Below are 23,880 nucleotides of genomic sequence, written 5' to 3'. Positions count from 1 at the left end.
GTTATATAGTGTATTTCACTAAATTTAGTGATGCATGATGCGAAAAATAATTTTCAATATTTTTTTCCATAGTGTCATGGTAGGTATTCAACTAAAGCTACTGCTACAACACGTCGAAGAAGAAGCGTTATATTTTTTTAATTATATATTTTATGGGTAATAATATATCTATCCCAAATCATAGAAATTTTGTAATTTTGTTGACTCGATATAATTAATTTAAAGATACATTTTTTGGTTTATATATATGTATATATATATATAAAATCGGAGTTGAAATTGGATATGCAAACTTGGTAGATTGAAGATAGTTATTTTGATTTTTGTTTTAAAAAACTTCACAAGAACACACTTCTTCATAACTTTCATTATGTATTTGTCAATTTGTCTTTGAAAACATTTTTTTGGGTTGATGTTCTATCATAAATAACATATTTACCTTATACAAGGCAAGAGTAAGATTTGCATACATTTATCTTTTCCAGATCTTATTTGTAGAATCACATTGAATATGTTGTTATTGTTGAAAGAGCAATTTAAGAGGAAGAAGAAAAAGAACAATATATCTGAAAAATTCACAAGTGAAATTAAGGATAAAATATATACAGACCTTATCTATACACAAGAATAGAGACATTTGCCTATAAATATAAAATCTTATTTTATTTCAAAATTAATTATTTAAAATTATAATCACACTACTAATCAATCGACCGCTTTTACGAAAAAATAAATAAATTAAAAATCGATCGTAGGAAGAAAGAACAAAGATTTATGTAAATTTCTGAAGAATTAAGAGAAATTACCGAAAGACCCACGCCGAGGTTTCCACAGCATCAACTTGCCTAAATTCCTTACTCTGAGTAGGGTTGCAGCAGATAAAAGCCACCATTCCTATGGTATTTCTTCTCTTCGCAGCCCTTAAATACAAAGCCCTCACTTTTTTCACTTCCAATCTATCGATCTTTCACTCGATTCGCTCTATATCTCAACAATCTCCGCTCTGCAACAATGGGGGCTTCACTTCCTCCAAAAGAGGCCAACCTCTTCAAACTCATAGTTGTAAGTCTTCAATTCTATTTCCTATCTTCTACTTCAATCGATGCTTTCTTCACCGTGAATTGTTTTCACTTGAATTTTATTGGTCGCATCTAATATTTTTTTTCCGTTTATGTTGATTTAGCCCTAGAATTCATGACAATTACTTTCACTGAATTGGATGTCTGATTGAATGTTACTGTAATCCTTACTTAGCTTTGCGAATTTAAACTAAAGATTGTGACTTTTTCAAGATCCCGTGGCGGTGGAGACATAATTTATTTGTTCTGTCAGGATGGAACATCATACATGTGTATTACATTATTCATGTCAAGTGTCTGTTTTTAATGAGTGGCCGACTGAATAATGTTGTTATCATCAAGAACTGATTTTTTTGGATTTGTTTATTAATGCAAGTGCTTTTTTACTCATCTGCCCATTTACACAAGCGTCAGTCTTTTTATTAGTTTTGAGTTAATTGGATAGCATTCCCTTTCTGGATCTTTGTTAAGGGCGACTCTTTATCCTATCTGATCATGTGAAGTGGAGAAGATCATGATTACAGACCGGCAGTAACACTTCCGCAGAAATGTTTTGAATAGTTTTATTTCATAGCATTTGTGGTAATTGATAATTGTTTCCTTCAGTCTTCAATTTAGCATCCTGAATCATTCAAGTAATGGTTGTGAAGTGGCAGGAGTCCTTGCTGGATTTAACTACCAAGTCACATAAACAAGATTTTCCTTTCCTAGCATGTAGTTCATGGGGCAAAAATATGTTATTTTCTTTTAGTAGATTGACATATTGTTATCTGACTTGTATTGACATTGTTTAGATGACTGCATAAGACAATTAAGTTAATTTTATTTGCGAGTGTATGTCCTCATTCTGACTATCCATGACTTGATATGAAGATATGGTCTGACTTTATCTTTAATCCATTTCTGGCATTGTTAGTTGTTGAAGACATGGTTAATTTAATACCCTATTCCTCAATTCCTGCAGAAATCTTACGAGACTAAGCAGTATAAGAAAGGAGTAAAAGCTGCTGATACGATTCTCAAGAAATTTCCTAATCATGGAGGTAAGTCCAATTTTATTGCAGCATATCAAAAATGGAATTTAAAAATAAAGCATTGGTTCCTTTTGACGGTACCACTAGACAGGAACATCAGTTTGTTCATTTTAAAATTCTTTGATACATCTATATGCATGAATTCAACTCTATAGCCATTTCTACCATGTTAGATTCAAATAGTTAACTAGCTTCACTCATTCAAGCATCTAACTTATTCTCTCAGTGGTATATGCCAGAAGGCAGTAGGACATAAGTTTCCATCCGAGCAACAAGCTTTTTGCTACCAAAGTTAACTGGAGGCATATTTCTAGTCGGTGCTGTGTACTCTCCTTTTTGTTGCTCCCAATATTATGAGGGATGGAGAAACAAACACATGCGCCAAATATTTAGGTGTTTTTAGACCTTGTCTGGTTTTATTAAGTAGCAGTGATCGATGAAGTTGTCCTTCGGGTACATCCAATAAAATTGCACTGTAGATGCTGACACCAACTACAGTGGTTTCACTGTGCTCCTGCTTACACCTTAAATAAGTCTGAGGATGTCTAAGTTAAAATAGTATCCATGAATTCAAGGGTAGAGCTATCTTGGAGAAAGGGGGTTCAATTCACTAAAATTATGAAAAATTATTTTTGGGGTTACATATAAGCTGCTTCGACATAAGGAAAAATTCCAGTAGAAGTGGTAAAGGAGGTAAGAATTTCTCACATGTTCAAATCCCTCACCACAACTATCGCCACTGCCCCTGTTATTGGAGCTGCCTTGGACAGGTGCACCACCAATACCGCCTGCGACGATGTTGAAAATCTTGGCATGTGGCTGTTGTCTGGGGATCAATATCGAACTCGAGGGCTTCACCTTTGACTAAGTTGGGTAAGCCTTTAGATTTGATACCAGATTGGTGACAACCATCATTAGGAGCAATGAAACTGAAACTTTTGGCACTGAACCACCTCACTGTACCCTCGATCCTAATTCCCTGTTCACTCTCCAATGCCATTGTTGTCTCCCATAGAACCTAAAGACCATGTCAAAACCATAATTTATTTTTCCTCCCCTGATATTAACTGGTTTTGTCTCATTTGAGACACACTTGAGAGCTGAATCTCAGGGTAGGACTAGGGTAGGTGCTTCCCCTAACTTAGGCCGTGCTTCAGTGTAGGAAAGGTATTAAGGTATGTCCCCATTGAAATAAGTTGTATTGTTAATAGAGGAATACTAAAAAAATAAACACATGGAAAAGAGATATGTTAATTGTTAAGGACAATCAGTATGTATGAAGTTGTTTTTTTATTGCATTTACATATATGTTCCTACTTTTGCTTCATTGCATTTTTTAGAACTAAAGCCCACATGTTAATTGCGCTTTGCTGTTAAAAGTCCCGATAGACACATGAGCATTTTTTCACGCTTTTCGCCTTGATAACACTGACATTATCATCAACGTGGCTTTTGACGATGCAGTAACTGATGTACGGGCTATCAATAAGATACCCACATTCTTTGTTGATTGCCATTTTTTTCTGCGGATGCTGATGCTATTGTTTACTTCGTTTTGTGGTTACCAGAAACATTGTCAATGAAAGGATTAACATTGAATTGTATGGACCGGAAGTCAGAAGCATATGAACTTGTCCGGCTTGGATTGAAGGTGTAGTTTTCCTCTTCTTTTTTTTTCATTTTTGGAATTAAAAGCACGTAGTGCTTTAGATTGGATTCCCTTATTTTGATAAGGGCTTTAGTTTGGATTCTTATTTGTGATGTATTGGAATTAATTGTCTTCCTCTCTTTGCAGAATGACCTTAAGAGCCATGTTTGTTGGCATGTTTATGGTCTCCTATACCGGTCTGATAGAGAGTACCGAGAAGCAATTAAATGCTATCGAAATGCCCTCAGGATTGATCCTGACAATATTGAGATATTACGAGACCTATCCCTTCTACAGGTGGGACTCTTCTGGTCTTCTTTGTACCAAATATTTCAGTTTTTGTTCGTCTTTCTTTCTTTCTGACCATTTGTGCACTTCAGCTAGTCTCCTCTTCTAATCTTCTCCCTATTTGGTAGTATTAGTTAGTAATTCAGGTAGTATCTTATCCTCTGATCTTTACTAGTACCTGTCACTTTTTTTGCTGTGTACTTCTTGTTATTTTGCTGTCGTTATTTTCTTTTCATTCTTGCTTTGATTACTCTTCTTTCGATCCACGGGTTCTACCGGAAACAACCTCTCTATTCCATAAAGGTAGGGGTAAGGTCTGCGTAGACTGTAGAGCCTCCCCAGACCCCTTTTGTGAGATTAATCTGGGTATGATGTTGTTGTGTGCACTTCAATTATCTTTCTTTCCCCCCTTTGGCTCGGCTCATCAAACCTAAAGCCTCATTGAAGTGTTTTCTAGTGTTCAATGTTATGTGCTTATGCTCTTCCCAGTTGTGTTCCTTGAGGAGTTCTTTACTCCACAAATAGTATAGTAAGCAGATTGGATAGGAAGTTATTGTATTTAGAAGAGGGCGGACAAGAAGTTCATCATATATAGTTATGATTTTTGCCATTTGATACTTAGTTTCATTTTAAAGTGCCTTGTGAAAAAAATGTTTTTGGAAGTGTAGACCGTTTGTATTTTATTCTTTCTTTCANAGAGGGCGGACAAGAAGTTCATCATATATAGTTATGATTTTTGCCATTCTTTTTCCGTTGATACTTAGTTTCATTTTAAAGTGCCTTGTGAAAAAAATGTTTTTGGAAGTGCAGACCGTTTGTATTTTTTTCTTTCTTTCATTAATGCGAGTGTTATTTTTGAAGTCTTATACAGTGTTGATTTCCATGCCTTCTCTTGTTGATCCAAGTGCAGTTTGACTTTTGACATGTACTTATGCTCATATAATTATGTCCATAGAATTTCAACAATTCATTGTGTGCTCTTTGATGTGGCATATCTGTAGTCATCTTCTTCAGTTGGGTTCTTAAGACAGTGTTATTACACGGAGCTGCTGATTTCACAGAAACATGTAGATGTGCACGTCTGGCCCATACCAATTGCATATTCTGTTTTAATATGTGCTTCAATGAATTGCTCTGACTACCTTTTCACATTCATTGTGAAGTTCATCTATCCTGCTCCGTCCAATTTATGCATTGATTTGTGTTTTCTTACAGGCACAAATGCGCGACTTGGAAGGTTTTGTTGAAACAAGACAGCAATTGCTCACTCTAAAACCAAATCATCGTATGAACTGGATTGGCTTTGCCGTTGCTCATCATTTAAACTCAAAGTATGCGTCGCTTCTAGTATGGTAGAGATATCTACTTTGTTTTGCTGACCTCTTTGAGGACTGCTGCATTATATGTTTTTTCTGATGTTAAAACATCCATGTGGGGGAATAATATCAGCACCTAAATTCACCTGATTGAAATTTTACAGCTGACTTTCTCTACTAATCGGTATCAACTACCAAGGAGGTAGCAAAAGACTGAAAAAATGCGGACTTGTCTCAACACATGATGGAGTCCAAGTCCAATACTATCTCCATTTACATTTTCAATGCTTCTCCTTCACCAAATATAAAATTTGAAAACATTTGACTTTACAAAACTGACATTCCCTTTTCTTATCTAAAAACAGGAAATTGGCAGTTGGTCGACTTTCTTAGTTCCTTTACTCTTTTAATTTCATTTCTCTTGTTAGATTCCACCAATAGCACCTCTTTTGAGTTTATGTGTGGACAGGATTTAGGTTGCTTAAGTGGGTGAGTTGATATCAAGTCTTATTCAGTATTTAGCTAATTTGTTTCAGTAGAAAAAAGAAAATTACTCTTAGATAACTGAAGCATGAAGGTGCCGGAGATGTTTTATCACTATGTTGTACTGTTTGAGTCTTTCTTATCACTATTGACATGGATTTCTATGTTGTTGAAAAACAATAAGATAAATCAGAAGGGCCAAGAAATCAAAAGTCAGCATAACGCTTGAAGTTTGATATAACCAGTGGCGTGAATGTGTTGCATCTTCAGAACTTATACTTTGTAGTGTTAAGAAAAAGTTCAGCATTTTCATTATTGTTACTTCAGTGGGTTTCCTTTGCCTGAAGTTTCTAAGTTGTTTAGGTATTATCATTCATGGGGGTAATGGGTACTCTTGTTGTTGCTGCTAAGTGCTTATCATCGTTTATTTCACAAATATTTGTGCCCTTGAGATTCGTCATCATTCAGTTCTATTATCTAATCCGTGGATGTTGAGGTAGTTCCCTTTGTTGTTTGTTAGTGGATCAAAAGCTGTTGATATCCTTGAGGCATATGAAGGGACTCTTGATGATGATTACCCTCCAGAGAATGAACGTTGTGAACATGGGGAGATGCTCCTGTACAAGGTAACTGTCACTGCTAGGAAGAGGGTATTACTTTTGTTTAAGATTTTATCTTTATCTGAGGGACTGTGTTTGGTAGCAGCCAAGACACTTGTGCAAATACCAATCTGCTTTAGCTTGGTACTGTTAAGGTTTTGCACTTTCAGGCTTGAAAATTCCCAAAGTTCACTTATTTGCACTTCCCCTTTTTCAGAAATTAAATTTAGTATGAGAGTGGTTTTTCAAGCTGGAAAAGTATACATTGCAGTTGAAATTGTCATAAAAAAAGAGAGTATACATTGCAGTTGATTTAGCTCCATATTCAGAAAGTTGTCTATCAGTGAAGTGTAGTCCACAGTTGCACACGTAAAAAGTGACTGGTCCAATCTGTTGTAGTGTTTCTGATCAATACTATTCGAGATAACCTGAAATTGCTGCTTAGGATAGCTACAGCATTGTGTTATAGTCAAGCCTAATACTTAAGTTGCTTTATATCTGGATAGGAAATTTAGGATGCTCATGAGTTATCAGAAAACATTTTGCTTCTGTAGTCGCTGGTCATCCTTAGCTAACAATTTAACATAGATTTTTTTTTTTGGGGGAGGGGGGGGAGGTTCTCGTACTAACTTGGTGGTGTTTCTTTTGATGAAATGTACTATTTGATGGTGTTCACTTGGCATTGTTGATTGTGGAGATTTTAGATATGAATTGCCTCTTTAGGATGCTGCTGCTTAATTCTGCAACTTCGGTGTCATGTGCTTTTGACTATTTCAGATCTCTTTATTAGAGGAATGTGGATTTCCTGAGAGGGCTCTTGAAGAATTACGCAAGAAGGAGTCGAAGATGGTACACATAATTTAGTGCCATGAAATTGTTTTCAAATTAGGAATGGGTATTGACTAATATTATGCCACCTCAGGTTGACAAATTGGACTATAAGGAGCAAGAAGCTTTACTTATTTTGAAGCTTGGCCGCTTTGAGGAAGGTGAAAAGTTGTTCAGAGTGCTTCTCACCATGAATCCTGATAATTACAGGTACATAATTATCTAATTTGTTTGTTTGAACTTTGCTGTAACTTATGGTAGATGCCTTCATGTAATAAAATCAGTGTCATCAGGTGAGACTATACCTAAATCATTTCTATTTGTGTAAATCTTTCTTTTCGAAATCAGGTGTTCGTCACAAGATTAGTATCACATGTTGTTCTCCTGAGGCATTTCCCCCCAATATTTATGCCAAGTACAAAATGGAATTCTAAATTCAGGTTTCTGTTGTTTGGTACACTGTTTTGGAACATCAGAAAGAAACTGATTAGTGATAAATATGTAGCTTTTGTCTTTAGCTGCGTCCTTTCAAAATGTTTGTCTGTGTGTTTATTTAGTCCCTTCTGTTTTGGCCATTTTCTTTTTGAAAAAGAAATACACACACATGCAACTTCAAGTCTCCCAACTTCTTAATTAGTTGTTTTTTTTCCGTAATATCTGTTTTTCTGTGTTTGCGAAGTGGACCAAATTAAGCAAAATAACCTAAAAAAGTATTATTCACCTCATGATTCAGGGTCCTGGTTAAGTGTTCTTCCTGTTTTTTATTAGGTAAATAATTTTATCAAGAAGATGGGAAAATTCTTGTATGCCAAAAAGCTATGTTGCCACGGACTCTTCAAAAATGTCAAGGGGTGCGTGTCGGATTCGCCAAAAGTAGTGTGCTTTTGGAGAATCCGACATGGGTGCGGCATAGAAAGTGGAGAGTCCGCGCTACTTAGCCAAAAAGTAGAGAACCTAGTACAACAAATGATTTTCCACAAAAGGCAAACTTCTATACAAGTTCCCTCATGGGTGCACCAAAAAGAAACAAGGGATAAGAGGCGACCTCAATTGTACGAGTCTTTCTCTATCCCTCAAAAAACTCTCCAATTTTTGTCTCCATACTACTCATATGAGTGCTTGGGGGCATAATTTTAAAGGTTTTGGCAACGAATAGGAACTTTCGTTAGGTGGGATATAGGTATTTTCTGTTATCTAAGGTCTAAAATGAATCATCATAGCTCGTATGTGTTAGGTACAAGGTAAGCAAGAGAAAGGGGAAGCTAGTTTGAAATTTCTTTTGTGCCTGTTTGGTTTATATTACTCAGTTGAGTCAATGAAAGGAATCAATATTAGGTTGGATTGGCTTATGAAATCGTTCTTTTAATTTTACATGGATTCTCTTCATCTCCCACTTTCCGCACACCTAATTCGGGTATTATGTGCTGGTTTCTAATAATTGGAGGCATGCATTTTTGCTTATTATGTTGCTAGACTCTATTTTACTTGAACAACATGACATTTAGCTTGCCTTTACTCTTAAGTTGAAGAAGTAACTATTTCCCGTGATTTTTTCTGTATAACTTTCAGATACTATGATGGTTTACAAAGATGTTTGGGATTGTATTCTGAAAAGGGGCAATATACCGCTGATGAAATTGATAGACTAGAAAATTTGTACAGAGTACTTGCCCATCAGTATAGTAGATCATCTGCTGTAAAGGTAATTGACTTTATCCTTTCTCAAAAAAATGATCTCCCGTTGATGGCTTGTGCTAGCCTCTATGTCACGTTTTTCTTTGTTTTCTCAACATGATTGAGAAAACAAAGAGAAACGTGCTAAGCATTATACATTTAATGTTTACCAGCAACGTTCTGTTGATATTCTAATGTTGCAACAACAGGCTTAGCATTTTGTTATATGTCCTAAACATTACGTTTTTCTGAATAGTATAGTTTGTCACACGCAATCGAAGAACTTAAGACGAGGGGGCATTCCTGGTGAAGAGTTTCCAACCTGGTCTTCTTTGGAGATTTTAGTTCTACTTCTGTTACATGGCTCCTCACTTTCAAATGTTATATTCCTTGAAGTCAGGGTGTTTATATATTTTAAAAAAGAAAAAGACCTAAGGCTTGTGCTCTATCTCTACATTTTACCATGGAAATGGAGGACTCCAGTTCTCTTGTACAGTATGAAGACCACAGAAGGTGCTTTAGTTTCATGACAATAAATGCCAACCTCTTCTATGGCAATACTTCCTCATCTCGGGTTCGAGTACCCCTGGTACGAAGTCGCTGTTGTTAGTGAGCTCTTTACCCCCCAATGTGGGACTTCCTAGCGCAAATTTGGATTTAGTCGGGTTCCTATGTGGGTACCGGACACCGGGTGGGAAAACAAAAAAAATATACTTCCTCATCTGTATTTGTTCATTTATATTCAGGAAGTTGTGACTTAAGCATCTACTTTGAAGAAACTGCTGTGTATACTTAGTGATGTCAAGTAATCAAAGATCATGTTCTTCCCCTTCAAATTCTCTCTTTTCCTTTCTTCCCAAAGCACCTAAATAAGTGCTAGTGGTATGTGTCATTCCCTCGACTGTCTCAGGCATTGCCCATTGTTCTCCAACCAAAGTCAGGACTGTCCACCTTAACTGACTGGCCATCTTGTAGTAAACTAGTAAAATGGTTCAGGTCTTCACCGGAACAATGGCACAGCTAATAAATTTTCCTTTCCTCAAATTCTCAGCCATTAATGTTTCTTCCTAAGCTGCCAACCACGTAAAGAAGCAAACCTCTTCCTGTGTCCCTTTCGGCATCCACACTGATAGGTATTGAAATCCAGAATCCTCCTTCTTCAATAGCCTGTTGTAGAAGGACGTGATTGAAGAAATCCAAAATCCAGGATCCTCCCTCTTCAATAGCCTGCTGTAGAAGGACATCACTGAGAACAACCCGTGTCCCCTCTCTTTCCACTTGCATAAATCCTGTTTCAGTTAGGTGATGTTCTTTCTGTAAGTACCACCTCCATCAGTCTCTGTAGTTCCCTTACCTCCCGTCCGTCTGGTAAACTTCTCCTGGATTTAAGTCCCATACTTGTCCCTCCATCAGTCTTTGTTACCCATAGAATGTATCAGGCTGTTTTGTCTTGTAATTTTTATGACTTGCATGTGCACATTTGTTGTTATTCTACCCCTTTGTTTGATAAAAGTGACATTTTATTATCAATCTAGACCTTTCATAATCTGTGTGTGACTGAGAGCCATAAATGAGGTTCTTGTGTAGTAGCCCCGGGATTTGATCCAGTGCTGAGTAGTGGTAAGTGCGCAGTACGATGTGTGGGTAGGGGCACATCACAGGCTCAAACCTTTCTGCAGACAAAAATGAGGTATTTAAGCGGAAAAGGGTGTAGTGGGCTCATTGTGCCACTGGCCTTGGAGATTACTCAGATGTTCAAAGAAATGAAGTTCTTGTGGTTTAGTAGCCAAAAACATTCTTCTTTGTTTGTTATGGAGAAGTCTTTATCCCATTTTTTTGATGTAGGAAAGGGATGTTCTTTCAGTAGGCATAATAGACTTCTTTGTTTGTTTCTTTGTCTTATTCTTCTGTTTCCTTTTTCCATGTTCTTTTGCAGAGAATTCCACTTGATTTTCTCCAAGATGAGAAGTTTCGAGAAGCTGCAGATAATTATATTCGACCTCTTCTGACAAAAGTATTTATTCTTGCCACTCCGTTAGGTTTCCTTGGTCTTAGAGCTGAGCTGATACTTTATTTACTGATGCATATGTAGGGGGTTCCTTCTTTGTTTTCTGATCTTTATCCACTGTATGATCATCCTGGCAAGGTTAGTGCAGATGCTCCTTGATGTGCTTTGACTTAAAGAGTATTGCATAATTATTATAGCCTGTTTATTTTTTTTGATTGATTTCTGGTTCTCTTAATCTCTTACAGGCCGATATTCTAGGGGAATTTGTTTTGAAGCTTGAACAATCACTTAAGAGTACTGGTGGATACCCTGGGAGGTATACATTCGCCTAATTTTTTGGTCTATGTTGCACTATGGCATGTTTCTTGATTCTAATGAAGGATTAACTAAATTGCTGTACTAACCTTATTTAACCACTTCTACCTGAACTGAGTTAATTTTTACTTGTTATTCTTGGTAACGTTTCATGTCAGTAAGAAGCTTCTCTATTTGTACTATCTCATCCTTTCTGAACCACCTCGAGGGCTTGACACTTCACAGTCTCTGATGAGTATTTTGAGTCAAGAATTAGACCTGTTTTGAGGAAGTTCCTGGGATTAGCAACTAAGTGTTGTGCAAATTTGGAAGGTAGTTCGGTGTTTCCGAAGAAATTTCTATCTATGAACCGAACAAAAAGATACTTAAATATAATTTTGAGATCACAGTGTTTCTTAATAATTTTACCAGTTTCTATTTCTTTTCTGGAAACTATTTTTTGAGAAGGTTTCCAGAAACTATTTTAGCAGAACTTATTTTCCTTTGCTTTGGTAACCTTTATAAATGCATGTTATATTGAGAGTGTGAAAGAGCAGACAGGATGTTAATAGTTAGTGACATATGGTCATGTGGTGTAGGGTTTCACTGTTTTTGAAAGATCACATTATATAGTTGTGCATCTGAGCGCTCCCTTCTTTTAAAAATTTAGTGACATCTATATTTTATAAATAAAAATTAGAAGTGAACTACATCAGTCATTGAAATCTACATAGTTATCACTTCAGAATACTATTATCTTTGATGCTCAAACAATTGTGTAATTTGATTTGTTGATAGTCCAGGAACTAGTGCAGTGTGTAGGTTGTCTACTATGTTAAACTGTCTTATTCCTCTTTTCTCAAGTTTTATTTTAGGGGTGGTGTACATCTGTTAGTCAATACAACTTCACGGAGGACCTTTGAGGACCAAGCGGTTCCCCTTTTGGTGTTTAATTATATGATTTTCTTCTTCATTCTTATTTTCAATCTACATGAAGGGCAGCCTGGTGGACTAAAATGGCGCTATGCGCAAGGTCCGGGGGAGGGTCAGACCGCATGAAATCTTTCATTTTGCATGAATAGAATTTCTTTTGCATAAATACTTTTAGCATCAAATACTTTGTGGGGATACATTGCCTTCTTTTGTCAAATTTAATAAATCCTCCTGCTGATGCTGTGTTGGTATAGTAATTGCTATTCAGGATTCTCGAATGCACTGTTGACTGCTATTATCTATCGACAACTGTATATAAAAACAGTGTAACCATCTAACTTGGAGTGATGGTGATCGACTTATCTCAAAGCCATAATAATTAGCCAGGGTGCAGTTGAGAATTCAATTAAAACTAAGTAACCAACTCAATTGGGACAGAATTTGCCTTGGTTAATGCGTAAATGTACTATGTGCTTGCTGTATTCAATGCCTATTGTAATACTTTATGGTCTCTGGGATTTGCTATTTTTATGGGGTTATATACTTACAGATGTAACCTTATGCTTTAAGTGCAGAGTGGAGAAGGAACCCCCTTCAACACTTATGTGGACTTTATTTTATTTGGCTCAGGTTTGCTCACTTGTCTCCGTATTAGTCAAACCTTTTCTGTGTTTACTTTGCACTCTCCAAATTGATGAAAAACTATGTTCCTGCAGCACTATGATAGACGTGAACAGTATGACATTGCTCTTACTAAAATTGACGAGGCAATTGAGCACACTCCAACTGTAATAGATTTATACTCTGTCAAGGTATATTGGCTTATTATCATTTTCTCTGGTCACCTTTTTGCATCCTTTTGACTTGAATGTTTGGTAAGAAGTTGCTTTTGTCAAGATTCTAAAATAAAAGTGGGCTATCCAGTCTCTTTCCATTCTCTTACAATAGAATTAAGTGCCCCTTTTAATTTTTCACCCAAGGGTGTGGCTTGATGTCCTTTCCAGACCCCAGTCCCCCACTTGTGGGATTACACTGGGTATGTTGTTGTTGCCTAAGCATCAGTCGGCCGAGTTGCCCCCATAATTCTGTTGGTGGGAGATAGAATGTATCTGGTAGAATAGTTGAGGTGAAGACAAACTGTCTTGGACACTATTGTTATAAAAAGAGAAGAATTTTTTTTTTCATATAGGCGCTAATCGGGATTGATTCTTTGTAGTTGTTACACTAGCATTACCAGTTTACCACCAGTGTTTGGTGGGTCTTTTTTTTGTTTCGTTAGAGATGTTATGTTAGTTTAAGTAAGTGAGTGAGATTTAGAAAACCTCTGGTTTTAGAAGCACCTAAATGCAAATTGTTTTTATACACAAATGGGTCATGAGTGAGTGGAATAGGAACAAACGATTTATACAGTGACCTCAGCTAGTTTGGAATCGTGGTATAGTTGACTGATTGATATGCTGAAGATCAGTAACCCTTACACCCTATCCAATAACATAAAACCTGTTATTAAATGTAGGAAAGCGGAAGGATCATGAATAATAGTTATCCATTTCTTAATTCTTATGTAGCTGATAGAGCTTCAAATTGACTTCTGAGGAACTAATTTTGACTCTTAGGATGATTGCTGGATTTCTGAATTTCTGTTTATTTCTTGCTGTTTATGATGTTATCTGCTTGAAGTTGGATCTGTATGATGAAGGAGAAGTAAAATTTGTTGTTTTATTTACACCAAAAATGAAATAGCTAAATACAATTCATTTTGTCAAAGCTCTAGCTTTGCTACAAAGTAACCTCTCTCCTTTATAAAAGATAGATCGTCTCTTTCTTGTTTCAACCCAAGTATGAACTTTGGTTGTATTTCCAAATTTTCCTTTTAAGGTTAGTTTTGGCACCAAACTCTTTGAAAATCTGCTATGATTTTGAACTCATTTTCATCTCCCCTTCTTTCGTTTGCTCAAAGTTGGGCCTTTTGTTTACTATCAATTAAATTAAAGCTATTATAAACACATGATAAATTGTGTGTCTTGGTTTGTCCCTGCCTTTTTAGTGATTAGCATTTTGTTGCGTATTTTTTGATTCTCCATTACTTTTTGTAATCAAAAAACCAAAAATTAACCTTGCAAGGTACATATTGACAAAAAGCCTATCTAATACTGTGACAATTTCTTTTGACATAGTAACCAGAGACAAATTTGCAACTTTCTTCTTTCCACTCAAATTCTATAATCATGTTCTTGGATTTTGTTACCTGGAGTAACTTAAGATTTGTTTAAATAGATCATTGCTTTGGCCTCTTGTATTTACATTTGAATAACCTTTCTTGTTATCTGTTCAAAACAGAGCCGCATACTAAAGCATGCTGGTGACTTGGCAGCAGCTGCTGCACTTGCTGATGAAGCTAGGTGTATGGATCTTGCAGATCGATATGTTAATAGCGAATGTGTTAAGCGCATGCTTCAGGCAGATCAGGTGCTTTCTTATGTGTTATCTCTTTCACTTGACTGTATTCTCTTGTTGTTGTCAATTCTTATGAATTACCTTGGTTCCTAATTTGTCTTCCAACTACTTTGTGGACATATGACTGAAGGTCACATTGGCTGAAAAGACTGCTGTACTATTCACCAAAGACGGGGAGCAACACAATAACCTTTATGATATGCAGTGCATGTGGTAAGTCTCTTACTGGAGCCCGATCATGTTCAGAAGTTCTGTGTGTGAGTGTCTTACTGGCGTTGTTTAATTTTTTATATGAAAGGTATGAACTAGCATCAGGGGAAAGTTATCTTCGCCAAGGTGAGCTGGGAAGGTCCTTAAAGAAGTTTCTGGCAGTGGAGAAGCATTACGCGGATATCACGGAGGACCAGTTTGATTTTCACTCCTACTGCCTAAGAAAAATGACTTTGCGGGCCTACGTGGAAATGTTGAAGTTTCAAGATCGGCTTCATTCACATGCGTATTTTCGCAAAGCAGCTAGTGGTGCTATCAGGTACTGAATATTGACTTGCTCAATCTTCAAATTTTTGGTTGCTCTCAACTATGTGGTTCTACTTTGCATTATAAGTGAACTTTCTGTTGAAGTGGAACAATAGAAGACTGTAACTCTTCTGCTTATAGTATCCTAGCTTTCCGGTTTGATTACATGCAACTTGCAAGCTTACTGAGAATTGCTTTGCTGAAACTTTTTATGTTTCTATGCTTTGTTTTGCCTCTACATTAGATGCTATCTGAAGCTGTACGATTCTCCTTTGAAGTCAGCATCTGAAGAGGATGATGCAATGTCCAAGTTGCCTCCTTCTCAGAAAAAGAAATTAAAGCAAAAACTGAGGAAGGCAGAAGCACGAGCTAAGAAAGTACTCAAATTTGCTTCTTCTTGTTCTTTGAAAATTTCATTTTAGTGTAGGTGCCTTAATCTTTTGAATTGTGTTTAGGATGCAGAAGTCAAAATTGAGGAATCCAATGCAACTAGTGCTACTAAATCTGGAAAGCGCCATGTGAAGCCTGTAGATCCTGATCCACATGGTGAAAAATTGATTCAGGTATTTCCTTTTCTGCCATCTGTCACATCTTTTAGGTATAAAGTATCCATCCATTCATTGCACAATTTTTTTTGATAATGCATTCTTTGCACAATTTCTAGTATGAATTTAGAGTAGTCAGGAGTAACTGTTAGATTTTTTATTTTATTTTGATGAAGACTATTCCATTATCTTCTAATGGAGTTAATGATGATGGGTATGTTGTTGCATTTTGGATTTTAATTTGTAAAGTATCCATGCAAAGATGTTTTGAAGATAAAAGTAGCTCAGTACAGAAGATTAAGATGAATTGTATTTTGTAATGTCATTTTTGGTGTAAAGAAAAAAAAATGTAGATGAAGTAGCATCAATCATAGAATCCATTGTGAGCTGAACAGGTGATATTTTGCTTTTTGTAATCTGTTAATATGGATTCCAGCACTTCATTTGTGCTGATGTTTTAATATACTGTTACCTTTTCAATTTTTTTTTTGAGTGATCAAACATCTGTTACTTTGGATATCGTGTCAAACACTTGGAATGCTTGATGAAAATCCAAACATCTCCAGTAAAATGGGAAGAACAGTGTTTTAATAATTTCTACCAGTTGGTATTTTCTGATTTTGATAAGAGTACTATCTTGTCACTAAACCTTTCAGACTGAAGATCCTCTGGCAGAAGCTTCAAAGTACCTCAAGCTTCTCCTTAAGCACTCACCAGATTTCTTGGAGACACATTTGCTGTCCTTTGACGTAAACATGAGGAAGCAGAAGATCTTGCTTGCCTTGCAGGTAATATCCTTTATAATTCAGTTGATTTCAGTTATATTTATATTGGTATATCTTTGTGGCATAGTAGTGGCCATGCATATAGTTAGCTGCTTGAGATTACCATGCTTCCTTGTCTTTCCCCCTTTGTTTTGTTCCCCATTGCTAGTTGTATCTAGATTCAGGAATTCTAATCTTCATTTTCTGCTGTGGTACTCATATGAAAAAAAGAAGAGAGAATGTCACCTAAAAATAGTTGGGCTCATGTTTTACTTAGATCCTCAAAAGCACTGCCATCGAAGATGTTAAAAAGGATGAGGTTGACTTCTAATCGTATGGAGGATAGTTTTCTCAAAAGACTTAAATAGAACATTATGAAAGCATGGAAGCAAATTGATTTTATAGGAGATACCAAGGACTAAGGGTAGTCAGTTGGTACTTTTGTTCTAGGTCTGGTGTTTGATATGGGCTTTTTTTAGTTTGGATAGGGATCTTATGCCAGTGCCAGGATAATTATGATGTTTAATAGTATTTCCTTATTTCACGAATTTTTGTGTTAGAATCAAACGGCGGGCCTCTAGATGTAACAGGATGGTTATTGAGGCTTCGTTTGGTTGACCTGCATCTATTCTGAGATTGAGATGTAGTCATAGTAGTAGTTGTTTTAGGAATATTGACAAACAATCACTTTGATCTTTGTCTTTTTCCAGGCAATAAAGCATTTAATGCGGTTGGATGCAGATGATCCAAAATCACATCTGTGCTTGGTATGCTTTTATGGCATCAATACTTCCAGTGATATTATTGTTTTATAAACACGTCATGCTCTATTTCTCGAAGTATTCATATTTGCTTATCTCTCATATGGACTATGATCTCTTGCAGATGAAGTTCTTCCATAAAGTTGACTCCTTGCCTACTCCAGTAACTGATACTGAAAAGCTCATCTGGGGTGTCTTGGAAGCAGAGCGACCTGCCTTTAGGTCATCTTGAATGCACTTCTCTTTTCTCTATATATCTCATGTTTAAATGCTATCAGTGTTGATACTCTACCAGTCATAGTACTTCCATTGATTTGGGAATTCACAAAAACTCCAACTAGTTGGGATTGTGGATCTTATTATTGTATGATGTTATTGATTGTAATTATACTAAGGTTTCTGTATGTTTCTAATTGACCTTTCCAGCCAGTTGCATGATAAATCTCTCATTGAGGCAAACAACGCTTTTCTTGAGAAACATAAAGGTCAGTATCTAACAGTAACATACTTTTATTAGTTTATTTTGCATCGTTACTCCTCTCATTCTTGAAGAAAACATGATTTCTCATTGTGTGGTGTTTGCAGAATCATTGATGCATAGGGCTGCTGTGGCTGAGTTGCTACATGTTCTGGAACCAAACAAGAAGGCTGAGGCTGTCAAATTAATTGAAGACTCTGTTAATGATCTTGTTTCTATGTAAGACCCTGTTTTCATCACATTAATTTGTATTCTCATTACATAGCTGATATATTTCGTTATATTTGCAAAATAGTAATAAATCACCTCTGTTTTTACTTTTCTCCAAATTAGGGACGGAGGACAAGGAACTGTCAGGTCATGGAAATTGAATGACTGCATTACAGTTCACAAACTCCTCGAGACAACTCTGGTTGACCATGATGCTGCATCCAGTAAGTTCTTTACCATTGCACACATCCTTCTGTCTTTTCATATTGTACATCTTAAGTCTTCCCTTGGCCTGAAGTTGAGTTGAAGTCTACTGCATGCATATGTTTGACTCTGGTTCTGGTATATTGCTATTGTAGCCTGTTCGTTTTTTTTCATGCATCCATTCCTTTTCTGTTGATTTGGGTGGCTGGTGGATATATTATTTTGTCTATATTATGTATGAGATGATCCTTTTCTGTCAAATACATCAGTGACAACCTACTTACATGATATTTGGTGATTCTATGGGTAGTGATGTTTTTGAGACATTGTTGTAGGATGGAAAGTTCGTTGTGCTGAGTACTTTGTGTACTCGACTTACTTTGGAGGTATTCAAAGTTCAGCTAACAATCAGATACAGAAATCTCCTGCAAATGGAGCTGTAGGCCTAAATGCTGGTGAAAATTCTTCTCTTTCATCAAATGGGAGATTGGAGAAACTAAATGCGCTTAAGGATCTACAAATTTAATTGTACACTTCGAGCTGAAGTGTAATCTCTCTGGAAGAGTGCTGGAGAAGCTAAGTGGAACTATATCGAGCATCTAGAGTATACACTTGACAACATTAGGATGGTTCTAAAGGATATTTTCAGCTCTACGAGGGTTCTTATTGCTTCTGGACTGGTTCTCCACCCCTGATTTGATCTGATTATCATTGACATGAAGATAGTAGTACACGCTTGTCTTGCCAAGGGACAGGTCAAATACCAGGAAAGAGTCTGTGGCTTGGTGCGAAGCATTTTCAACAACTTTCAGATTTGAAGTTTGAGCTCTTGGAAGTCTTTTTAAGTAGTCGGATCCTTCATTCCGTCAGCATAGAAAAAGGATGACTTAAAGTGCATGTTGTATTTTTTTCATTTAGTTCTCCATTTTTCTTATGTACAAATGCTGTTTTATGTGAAAGAAATTTTGCCATAGTATTCAGAGAAAATGATAAACTCATACGGCTGCAGTGATGCATTTCTTATGATAAAGGATGATATTAGACTGAAAATTAGAACGTTGGTCGAGGTGGATATGTGATCTTTTCTTTAAGAAAGCTTAACTGACAAATAATCATTTGGAGATTGTGTGTGATTGTTTGTTTATCTTGAGAACTTTTTTACCGTCTGAAATTCTGAATAGAAGGGCAAGATAAGCTGTAGCATATCTGAGGTAGGAGGTCGACTGCAAGGCACCTTGAAATAAATTCTTTTCTTGTTAGTTTTGTGCATCTTATTTCCTTTTGTAAATGAAAGAAAAAAGATGTTATTTAAATACTTTTAAACTGGAGATAGAGATATTGCTATATAAGTTTAGTTTCGATAGATTAGCTTTTGGTCAAAATAGTTGGTTGTCTATTTGATAACAACAATATTTTCGGTATAGTCTTAAAAGTGAAGTCTGTGGGGTTCAATACACTTTGGTTATTCACTTGAATATGTTCTCAGAAAAACCAAAACCCTGTGACATGCAAATTCATACGATAGACCACTGATATAAACAAATTTCTCAATATCTCTACAACATTTTGGTAAAGTATTAAAGACCATATCATAATGACAAATATTTTTGAAAACTGTGGCATGCAATTATGAGAATAAAAGTGGAGGCAAAATCAATAACATTGAAAGGACAGTGACACGTGTAACATCTTTCTTGGCTGCAGAATGCTCTTGCAGAGGTGAGTACTCTGCAGAATCCGTTTTTAGCAAGCTGCTTGTTGCGTGTGTGTGAGAGAGAGAGATTTCAACTTTGAAGAGAAAATGGGGAAGAGAAGGAGACCAAGAAATGATGAAGCACAAAAAGGTTCAAGTGTTGAAGGAGCCACCCCTTTTCAAGAATCTCAACAGCAAGAAGCAGTGGCTTCTAGAAGGAGTGGAAGAGTGTTGAGGATGAAACAAGAACCCCAACAAGCTCTTCTATTGCCACCTCCAGTAAACTCTACTCCTCTGCATTTTTGTAATCATATTTTTTTTGTTGTTGGTTCAGAGAAAAAATGAAAAAGAAGGGGCTTGTGATCTCTAAACCCTATTAACTTGAAGATCGTTTCTTTTTTTCTTTTTGCTTCACTCGCTTGCTTTCTTTCTTCTCGTTTTCTTAACAATCATTTTTTCTTATTTTGCTGTGTTAAGATTGTATTGCATGTTACTTACTTTTATCTTAAATGTGTTAAAGATATATGCTTTGTAGTAGAGTGATAGGGCTAAAATTGCAAGACCTGTTCAAAAAAATTCTGAACTGGAGAATGGATATAAGACATGTTGTTTGTTAGGGGATAAAGGTTTCAGGTGAGTTTTGGCGCCTGTGGGTCATTACATAAATGCTCAAATAAGCATGATAATTTGATTGCACAAGGTAAAATATTCACTGCTTGATAGTTGAGAAGGGTGGGGTGGGGGAGGAATTTGAGAGGAACAGGAAAAAGCAACCTGAATATAGTTGTGTGTTCTTGAAGGGATATGCTCTTTCTTATAGGCAGGTAATGATGTTGTAAGACTAATCATTGGAAGTCATTTTCTGTAATGCAAAAGATATTTGTGGTCTTATTTCGTTTTTGTTAACATGATTCTCTGAACTATTCTGTAGTGTACAGAAGCCTACATGTTCTGTTTGTTCAGGTCAATTTTGCTTACTACAAAGCTGCTTATTTGGTTTTCCTAAGCTATTATCTAGACAAATAAATTTTGCTTCAGCTAGCTGCATATTCCTTTTTGTTTTGACAGGGTTTTTCACCATCGGAGGCTTCACCTTCCCATCCCAGGTATCAAACTCGCAAGTCTTTGAGGGCAATCCTTGGTCGGTGTGAGTCTATTACTGCAACACCAAGGTCTCCAATTCGACATGTTAAGGTACTCCAATGAATCTCTTTTCAAACTCCATTGATGAAAGAGTGAAATTTCATTAATAGTAGCACCAAGAAGGTGCAAAATATGTACAATCAATAATTTACAGAACACTTCTCAACATAGAGAGGTGATACACAGGTGTACACACCACTATCCAAGGAAATATTGAACCAAAGATTCAATATCTGTAAACAACTAAATATAAAACATAAAATATTTGTGGTGTGTACACTTGTGTATCACCGTCCAGATTATCCAAAAAAAATACTAGTTGGAATGATCTCCCAAGGTTCTTTTCCTCCTTTTTCAACTTTCCATCCTTGCCAGCTAACTGAAACTGCTTTAACTGATTCTGGCATAGTCCATTTCACTCCTGCTATGCTTGGGAATAGAAATCATATTTCCCAAACATAATTACATATGGCAGCTTCATTGCTTTCTTCTGCATATTATCATGAGTAAGAAAAGCCTTATGAGGGGCTATCCATTGAAGCATGCTGCCCCGAAAGGTGCTTTGGATACTGTCATTATTGTTCATTGTTAATAAACAAGAGTTTTTCTTAACTCCGTTTTACCCTCTCCAGATCATCTTCCATTGAGATTTGTTGTTCCTCCATTAATCTGAATAGAGAGTAATAACATGTTTTAACTGAAAAGATGTTATCATTGCTTGGGACCCTTCTGCAGCAATCATTGTTATTTTCATCCATTATTAGCTTTGTTAAACTGCACAGTAACTGTACCACTCGTCAGTTTCCTAGTCAAACATATTCCTTCTGAAATTATTATGGAAGATAGAGAAATATAGTTCAGTTTCTGACATGCCAAAGCTGGAGTTTATAACTTTGGCACGACTGTAAATTAAGGTTCGTGATGCGTATTTATCTTTAATGTTGGCATAAGCCAGTTTCTTCAATGACAACCACTATTCCCCTGCACTAATGCTGTAAAAGGGGAGTAAATTTACATTTTACAGTCCCCAAAACTAACTTGGAACAAATGCAACTGAAGACCTACCAAGCATAAACGGATATGTTGACAGAGTAACTTTTGAGATGCATGCACATAAAACATAAATTATGTTGCTCGTTAAGAATATTGCACAGAGATTTCTTGAATAAAGAAAGGGATATATGTATCATAGTAAGAAAAAGATAAAACAAGAACATACTTGGACATTAGTTGGCTCATCACTCTAAGAAACAAGAAGGTTAGATTAGCCAAAATCATCCATCAATCAGAGACTATTAACTTACATCGTTTTTGTCAAATGGCATTAAAATTGGTCTCCAGCACTTCAACCAGCAACAATGTCACAATGCACAGAGATTCCTTAAATTAAGAAAGAGTGTTTATCTTTAATCTTTAGATTGTTTTAACATTTTCTGCAGTCCCTTTTAATGAAGTTGGAATGGCTTATGATGTACACTTTTCATTTATTAACAGTCTAAACTTCGTTTCTTATTCTACAGGCGTCATATCCTTCATGTGCTACTTCTGACTTACCTGCTCATCTTACTACTGGAATTTCTAAAGCAATAAAAGAAATGCTTGATGACTTTGTGCCCGCAGAACTTGAACATCAATCTATTCTAACTAACTGTGGTGTCTTGGGTGTGGAAAATCAGAAACAAGGGCAACACGCTCAAACACCACCTTTGCCTGAAGTTGTAGTTGAGAACAATGCAACAGTTAGTAAGGCTGATGTGGTGTTAAATGCTAAAGCCACAGAAGCGGAAACCAGAAGTAACCAGAGTAGTGTGCTTCCAACAAAATCCATGAGTCTTAATCTCACAAGGATAGCTGCACTAATGAATGATTATCCTTCTGATGCTGATGAGGTTGAATCAAGACCTGGTCACATGTCAGTCATGGTGGATAAGTATAGAGTTAAGGAGGAAGCAGCACCTGTCCTCCAGAAGATCTTCCTTAAATATGGAGATATTGCAATGAATAGCTCTTTCTCTTCTGTGAATTTCTCTTCATCACTCTTGGAGTTTGTTTGCGACATCTGTAAGAAATTGGAGGAAACAGATTTCTTAAGTATAACTTCCAAGGAGATTCAGTCCATGCTTGCTGAAGCTAGAGATCTTGAGGCTGCCAAAATAGATGTTGGGTGGCTCAGTCGAAGGTTAAATGATATCTCTCAGGCCAAGCAACTTCTACAGGACAGCTGCAAACTGAAGGAGACAAAAACCAGGAACCTTGTAGTGATGGAGACAAACAAGAAAGAACTGGAAGAATTGAAGGAAGAGTTGGCTGCTTGCATTGCAACATGCCGCGTTTTGCAACAAAGAATCCACAATAAAGAGGATGAGTTTGGCATTGCACGTTCTGAGAACGAAAAAATCACGCAGAACTTTGCAGCTTTGAAGTCCAAGGTGAACAGTTTCCTGAAGAAGTCCTTGGTCCATGACCTTCTCTGAGCAGCCTGGCGTTTGTAGTTGTTCTGTCCTGGATAGGACCATATGAATGATCTTTTTCACTAATTTTTAATCCCTAACTAGTTCTGTTATCCCATAATATACAAATTGTTATGTTCAACCATTGAGTCATTGGCCCCTAACTGCATATGAGTTGCAGAAGAACTGAAACAGAATCAGATAGACTAGTTTTATTTGCTATTGCGGAATGGAATGAGCAGAGATGTAGAAACTTTATTAGCAGCTTCATTGCAATTCAATTAAGAGAACTAATGTTAATTACTTGAGTTCTTTTCTCCTTATCCTTCTTTATTTCCTGCTAATCATCTAATTGTGGAGGATTACTCAAAATAATCAACAAATGTTATCAATCTTTGAATTATAACTCTTGTTTTCTTTTTCCACATTTCTTTAATTATTTCTATAACAACTTGTGTCTCCCATAAACCAAGAT

At 36.4% G+C, this 23,880-nt stretch overlaps 2 protein-coding genes across 2 annotated transcripts; both read left to right on the top strand.

Annotated features, from left to right (window-relative positions):
- The first annotated feature begins 856 nt into the window (after positions 1-856).
- Positions 857-19,159, top strand: LOC125858076 (N-terminal acetyltransferase A complex auxiliary subunit NAA15). Its single transcript, XM_049537757.1, has 26 exons — positions 857-1,062; positions 2,044-2,122; positions 3,682-3,764; positions 3,909-4,058; positions 5,265-5,380; positions 6,369-6,474; positions 7,225-7,296; positions 7,370-7,485; positions 8,845-8,977; positions 10,886-10,963; positions 11,042-11,095; positions 11,203-11,273; positions 12,760-12,814; positions 12,901-12,996; positions 14,525-14,653; positions 14,772-14,854; positions 14,940-15,170; positions 15,402-15,534; positions 15,613-15,720; positions 16,359-16,490; positions 17,177-17,233; positions 17,352-17,449; positions 17,654-17,712; positions 17,813-17,924; positions 18,039-18,139; positions 18,455-19,159. The coding sequence occupies exons 1-26, from the start codon at positions 1,012-1,014 to the stop codon at positions 18,643-18,645; spliced, it is 2,694 nt and encodes an 897-aa protein (XP_049393714.1). The 5' UTR covers positions 857-1,011; the 3' UTR covers positions 18,646-19,159.
- Positions 19,160-19,902: 743 nt separating this feature from the next.
- On the top strand, positions 19,903-23,597 carry LOC125859619 (uncharacterized). Its single transcript, XM_049539402.1, has 3 exons — positions 19,903-20,091; positions 20,881-21,006; positions 22,476-23,597. Exons 1-3 carry the CDS (start codon positions 19,921-19,923, stop codon positions 23,427-23,429), a joined length of 1,251 nt encoding a protein of 416 aa, XP_049395359.1. The 5' UTR covers positions 19,903-19,920; the 3' UTR covers positions 23,430-23,597.
- Positions 23,598-23,880: the final 283 nt, after the last annotated feature.

The sequence above is a fragment of the Solanum stenotomum genome, chromosome 3 (assembly GCF_019186545.1).
Source record: "Solanum stenotomum isolate F172 chromosome 3, ASM1918654v1, whole genome shotgun sequence".
NCBI lineage: Eukaryota > Viridiplantae > Streptophyta > Magnoliopsida > Solanales > Solanaceae > Solanum > Solanum stenotomum.
This window is presented reverse-complemented; position numbering and strand designations above follow the sequence as displayed.

What these genes read in the sequence shown, in the direction of transcription:
- LOC125859619 (XM_049539402.1), top strand. Translation starts at nt 19,921, where the DNA reads ATGGGGAAGAGAAGGAGACCAAGAAATGATGAAGCACAAAAAGGTTCA. An exon ending in CTCTTCTATTGCCACCTCCA is followed by an intron (nt 20,092 to 20,880) that starts GTAAACTCTACT and finishes TTGTTTTGACAG; the next exon opens with GGTTTTTCACCATCGGAGGC. An exon ending in CTCCAATTCGACATGTTAAG is followed by an intron (nt 21,007 to 22,475) that starts GTACTCCAATGA and finishes CTTATTCTACAG; the next exon opens with GCGTCATATCCTTCATGTGC.
- LOC125858076 (XM_049537757.1), top strand. Translation starts at nt 1,012, where the DNA reads ATGGGGGCTTCACTTCCTCCAAAAGAGGCCAACCTCTTCAAACTCATA. An exon ending in GGGAGATGCTCCTGTACAAG is followed by an intron (nt 6,475 to 7,224) that starts GTAACTGTCACT and finishes TGACTATTTCAG; the next exon opens with ATCTCTTTATTAGAGGAATG. An exon ending in ATGGTGAAAAATTGATTCAG is followed by an intron (nt 15,721 to 16,358) that starts GTATTTCCTTTT and finishes TAAACCTTTCAG; the next exon opens with ACTGAAGATCCTCTGGCAGA.